Source organism: Elephantulus edwardii, unplaced genomic scaffold (genome assembly GCF_000299155.1).
Source record: "Elephantulus edwardii isolate Elephantulus edwardi_28Jun2011 unplaced genomic scaffold, EleEdw1.0 scaffold00059, whole genome shotgun sequence".
Taxonomy (NCBI): domain Eukaryota; kingdom Metazoa; phylum Chordata; class Mammalia; order Macroscelidea; family Macroscelididae; genus Elephantulus; species Elephantulus edwardii.
The window spans coordinates 12,157,793-12,164,082 of record NW_006399809.1 but is presented as its reverse complement, the minus strand read 5'-3'; the positions used below and the strand labels follow the sequence as shown (position 1 = coordinate 12,164,082).

General features: G+C 38.3%; 1 protein-coding gene across 1 annotated transcript in view; it reads right to left on the bottom strand.

The window, feature by feature from the left end:
* The window catches only part of LOC102847854 (probable C-mannosyltransferase DPY19L2-like), a 140,149-nt gene that overhangs the window by 100,668 nt on the left and 33,191 nt on the right, over positions 1 to 6,290 (bottom strand). The window contains exon 8 of the mRNA XM_006887596.1: positions 6,119 to 6,205. Coding sequence (XP_006887658.1) covers positions 6,119 to 6,205 — 87 coding nt within the window. The remainder of the gene's footprint in view (positions 1 to 6,118; positions 6,206 to 6,290) is intronic.

The window sequence follows — 6,290 nt, the reverse complement described above, 5'->3', positions numbered from 1 at the left end:
TGTACCAGGGAGAGGGTCTTTCTTTTACTTTTGAAAGAGAGGAGCGAACTGGGGGGGGCGGGGGTAGAGGGCTGGGCGGGTAGAGAAGTGCAGCAATGAATGAAAGGAAATAAAAATTCTCTGTAAATGTTCATTAAAATTATTAAGAAAAAATTTCCTGTTATGTTCTCCATAATTTTTATGTTCTTTTGAGGAAAAGCAGTAACCATGTTTAATTTTATTTGCTTTTTTGACTGCAGAAACTGAAAGAGGATCCACATCTCACACCATACAAAAAAAAAATCAACTCAAGGTGGATCAGAGACTCGGAAGAAAAGCCCCAAACCATAAAGTTCATAAGACAGAAACTGGTATAAAGGGACTGCCAAAAAGAGAAATAAAAAAGAGAAATAAATACACAATCTGGAGAAGATAAAACTGAGACTGTCTAAAGATTAAATCCCTGTGCTCGTAATAATTTTTTTCCAATACGGTGAAAAGAAAACCTATTGCTGATTGCCTTTGAGTCAAGCACTACTCATAGTGACCCTATGAACAAAAGGCTAGAAGCTCCTCTACAACTATCGACATTTATCAGAGTTTCTGAAGGCATGTAATTTAGGAAGTGGATTCCATTCCGGCTTCCAAACCTGTCAACAGCATGTTATTGGTTTTATAGGCCATTGAGTCACCTGCGATGTATAGCGACCCTATGCACAGCAGCTCCGAACCCTTCCCTGTCCAGAGGCAGTCTCACTAACTCCATCACACCAAACCCCATGGCCCCAGTTACTATATCAATCCGCCTCATCCTGGGTCTCCCTCTCCTGCACTGTCCGTCCACCCTTACGCGCATGATGTTCTTCTCCAAGGACCGATCTCTCCTAGCCAAAGTAAGTGAGGTGGAGCTTCAAAATCCTAACCTCCACGGAAAGACTTGGCTTCATCCTCTTCACTACAGACCTATGTGTTTTCTTGGCGGTCCATGTTATGTTCAAAACTCTTCCCCAGCACCACAACTCATAGGTATATATTCTTCTGTCATCCTTAGTCATTGTCCAACTCTCTGAAGCATAGCAAGTAATTGAGAAGACCATGGTCTGGATTAGGAGTACCTTTGTATCTAGACTTACATCATTGCTCTTCAGCACACTGAAGAGTTCCATGACAGATTTTCCCAAAGCAATTCATTTTCTGATTTCCTGACTGCTGGTGTTCAGAGTGTTGATTGTGAGGCAGTTCTGGTAGCCTAGTGACAAGAAGCTACACTGCAATCACAGAGGTGCGCAGTTCAAATCCATCAGATTGAAGCAGGGGCAATCTACTTCTGTACCAGTCAGATCCGAATTGACGATACACACACAATATAATAAAATTTAAAAAAGAATGTTGATTGTGGATCCAAGCAAGCTATAATTGTTAGCAACCTCAATCTCTTCTCCATTTAATATGGTGCTGCCAATTGGCCCAGTGGTGGGAATCTTTGTCTTCTTGATTTTAAACTTCAATCCATATTGAAGACTACAGTCCTTGACCTTTTGCAGCAAGTGATTCAGGTCCTCCTCAGTTTCAGCAAGCAAGGATGTGTCATCGGCATATCTTCGGTTGCCAATGAGCCTTACTCCAATCCTGATGCCAGAAGCCGCCTCATAAAGCCCTGATTCCCAAATTTTCTGTTCTTTATACAGGTTGAAAGATATGGGGACAGGATGCATCTCTGATGCACTCCTTTCTTGATTTTGAAACATGTGGTGTTTCCTTGCTCTATCCTGAGGACTGTTTCTTAGGCCAAGTATAGATGTCTTATAAGCATGATCAAATGCTCTGAGATTCCCATTGTCCTCAAGGTTAACCACAATTTATTGCGATTCAGACAGTCTATGCATAGTCAATGAAACACAAATAGACATTATTCCGGTACTCTGCTTTCTGCCATCTGACACTGGCAATAATGTCCCCAGTGACACAACCTCTTCTAAACCCCGCCCATATTTCTGGTAGTTCCCTGTCAATGTCCTATTCAAGTCTTTTCTGGATACTCTTCAGCAAAATTTTGCTAGTGTGTATCAGTGATATTGTTCAATAATTTCCACACTCTTGTTTGTTATGTGCCGTCGAGTCGTTCACAACTCATAGCGACACTCTTGTTGGGTCATCTTTTTTTGGAATAGGAATAAATATGGATCTTTTCCAGTCAGTTGGCCAAGTTCTCCTCCCGATTTCTTGGCACAACTTGGTGAGCAGATGCAGGGCAGCATCCGTTTGCTGAAATATGTCAATTGGTATTCTATCAATTCCTGGGACTTTGTTTTTTGCCAAGTCCTTCAAAGCAGCCTGCACTTCCTCCTTCATCACCATTGCCTCATGTTCATATGTTGTTTCTTGAAATTATTCTGTGTCAGCCAATTCTTTTTGGTATAATGACTTTGTGTACTCCTTCCACCTGCTTTTAATGCTTCTTGAATCATTCAATATCCTGCCCAAATCATCCTTAAGTATTGTAACTAGTGGCTTGAATTTATTCTTTAGTTCTTTCAGCTTAAGAAATGCTGAGCGAGTTCACTCCTTTTTATTTTCTGACTCCAGCTCATTGCATTTCATTATAATATTTTGCCTTGTCTTCCTAAGCAGCCCTTTGAAATCTTCTACTCAGCTCCTGAACTTCTTGATTTCTTCCCTTTGCTTTGGCTTCTTGGAGCTCTAGTGCAATATTCAGAGTCTCTTCTGACATCCACTTTAGTCTTTCCTTCTTCCTTCTTAGTAATAACTTTCTGCATTCTTCATGAATGGCATTCTTGATATCTTCCCACAGCTTATCTGGTCTTCATTCATTAGTGTTTAAGGCCTCAAAACTATTCCTGAGTTGGTTTTTAAATTCATAGGTGATAGACTCAAGGTCAAATTTTTATTCCTGCAGATATGATTTAACCTTCTTTAGTTTTAATTTGAACTTGCATATGAGTAAGTGGTCATATGATGGTCTGCTCCACAATCAGCACCTGGACTAGTTTTCACTGCTGATATTGAACTTCTCCAATGGCTTCTTCCACAGGTGTACTCAATCTGACTCCTATTTATCCCATCAGGTGAAATCCATATGTATAGCCTGTGTTTATGTTTCTTATAAAAGGTATTTGCTATGAATAAATCATTGTACAGAATTCTATCATTCTATTCCCAGCCTCATTTCTGTCACCAAGTCCATACTTTCTGACTAATGATCCTTCTTCCTAATTCCCAACTTTTGCATTCCAGTCATCAATTATTATTAAAGCATCTTGGTTACATGTTTGGTCAATTTCTGACTGCAACAGTTGATAGAAATCATCTATATCCTCCTCTTTGGCTCTGGTGTATTAACAGGTCTTCCTTGTATGCATATGGATATTTATCCTGTCACTCACAATAATGTATTTCAAGATGGATTTAGAAATGGCCTTTTTAACTATGAAAGTGATCCCATTTTTCCTCACCTTTTCATCTCCAGCACAATAGATCATATGATCGCGGGATTCAAAATGACCCATGCCAATCCATCTCATTTCACTAAAACCCAATATATCAGTATTTATGTGTACCATTTCTTTCTTTACAATGTCCAGTTTTCTTACATTCATGCTTCTCACATTCCACATACCAATTGTTAATTTCTTCTTACAACTGTTTCTCCACCTTTGTGTTTCCAAATTTGAGGGCTCAACTTCAGTTGCCCTATCTGTTACTCTACTGTAAGTGTGCTCTGCTGTACATAGGGTTTTCAAAGGCCAGTTATATTTCAGAAGTGGATGGCCAATCCTTCTTCCTTGTCTGTCTGAATTTGGATGTTCGCTATTATAAGAATAGTTGACAGACAAGTATTTTACCTGGCAGGTGGAAGATAATTCCCTTACAGAAATAACCAATACATTCACTGCCCACACACTCCAAGCATGTATGACTAGTCTCTACTTTTCCCCTGCTACCTCGCTATTCCTAGTAGAACCTGCTACGTAGTCAAACCCTCCCTTCCCCAGCCATCTCTCAATAGGAACACCAGTCACGTCTGTGTTGCCTTGCACTACACACTGCTACTGGTTTCTCATGCTATTCTCCATCTCCTGCTTTAGGAGGATGTTAGTCCAAATCTCATGTACCAACTTCAGAGAAAGATTTTTGCTTGAGCCTGTACTGTAATTCCAAGGTCTGGACACTCTTCCCATAGTGAAAAACCATTTGGCAATACCATCTCAAACAAGTGTCTCATAACAAAAGTGTACAGAATTCTCCTGAGCCTCCAGAAGAAGAAGACTGAGAAGTCAGTTACAAAATGGGCAAGAGACATAGAAAGACTTTTCAAAGAGGAAGACGTTCAGGAGGCCAACAGACACAGGAAGAAATGCTCCAAATCACTGGCAAAAAGAGAGCCGCAAAACAAGACCACAATGAGATACCATTTCACGCCAGGAGAAGTGGCAAAGTTTAGCAGGGACACAAGTAATAAATGTCAGAGAGGATGTGGAGAGGTGGGAGCTCTCATACATTGTTGGTGGGATTGAAAAATGGTACAACTCTAGAAGGCAGTTTCATGGTTCCTCAAAAGGTTGAATGTGGCGAGCTCTGGTGGTCTAGTGGCAAGAAGGTGTACTGCAATCCTAGGGGTACACGGTTCAAATCCACCAGATGCTATGCTGGAGAAAGAGGAACAATCTCCTCCTGTACTAGTCAGATCTGATTTGACGGTACACACACAAAATAATAATAATAAAAAAAATTTTTTTAAAGGTTGAACGTAGACATTCTGTATGATCCTGCTATTCCACTACTAGGATTATACCCCAAGGAAATTAGAACTAAGACACAAATGGATATTTGCACATCAATGTTCATAGTAGCAATATTTACCATCACAATAACATGGAAACTGTCCAATTATCACTGAATGGATTGAGAAAATGTGGTACATTTACACAATGCAATATTACGTAGCACTTAGGAGTAACAATTTTAAAAATACTACATTTTTTTTTAAAAAAAGGCAGGATGTAGATGGCCAAAAAACAAATGGAAAAAAGCTCATGATCACTAGAGAGATGCAGATCAAGAAAACAATGAGATATCACCTCACCCCAGCAACAGTGGTCCAGTTCAACAGGACAGCAAACAACAAATGCTGGTAAGGATGTGAAGAGATTGGAACTCTCAAGCACTACAGGAGGGAATATAAGAGTATAATCACTATAGAAGGAAGTCTATCACTTCCTCAGAAAACAGAAATAGTATTTGATCCAGCTTTTCAACTCCTAGGAATATATCCTAAAGAAACCAGAGCCAGGACACGAACATTAGTATACACCCCTACATTTATTGCAACATTATTCATAATAGCAAGCAGAGGAAAGTAGCTCAAGTTTCCATCAACAAACAAATGAATAGAGAAACCATGGTACATTCACACAATGGAGTATTATGCAGCTCTGAAAACACTGAAGGACTTGCAAAACACTGTACCTGGTTGAGTCTAGAGGACTTTTGCCAAGTGAAATAACTCAGAAACGAAAGGACAAACACTGCATAAGACCACTGTTTTAAAAACAGGGGGTTTGGGGAAGATGGTGCAGCAAGGAGGGAAAAAATGAATAGACAGTGAATATGATATTTGAATGTGTGAAATTAAAGTCAATTTAAAAAGAATAGATGGTCAAACATTTCAAGTAATGCAATTAACAATATGGAACAGGACATGCATAATGGAATGAGGTGGGGGAAGTAGGATAAATCTGTGTAAATGAGTGAATGAAAAATCAGTTTGTTGTAACAATTGTTCAAATCACATGAAATAAAAAGGGAAAAAAGAGTCAAGGTCACCTGGAAAAAAAATAAAAGACATATGCTACTAAAATGACTAGGAACAATATGTTAATTTAAAAATAAATTGTGGCATATTCAAAACTAAGTTCTAGTAAGTTCTAATAATTTTTAATTATCCAAGTAAGAAATTTCTTAAAAAGATCAAGCTTGCATTATATTATTTTTTATTGATAAAATCAAGAAAAAATTTTACTTAAGAAAATCGTATCGTGTGAATACTCATCATGCATTAGATGGGTAAATCTGTTGTGTGATGGATTAAAAAATATACAATCATGAGTGTAACACTTACCCATGTCATTAACAAAGATGATGAATAATAAGAAGATAAGTACACAGGATTTCCAAACATTAGAATGAAACAAAGGACAACTGAAATCTGCAAAATTAAGAAAATAAAACACATTTTATAGCTTTTAAAATGTGTTTACAATTAATTTTATATACCAAATTTTATATACTTA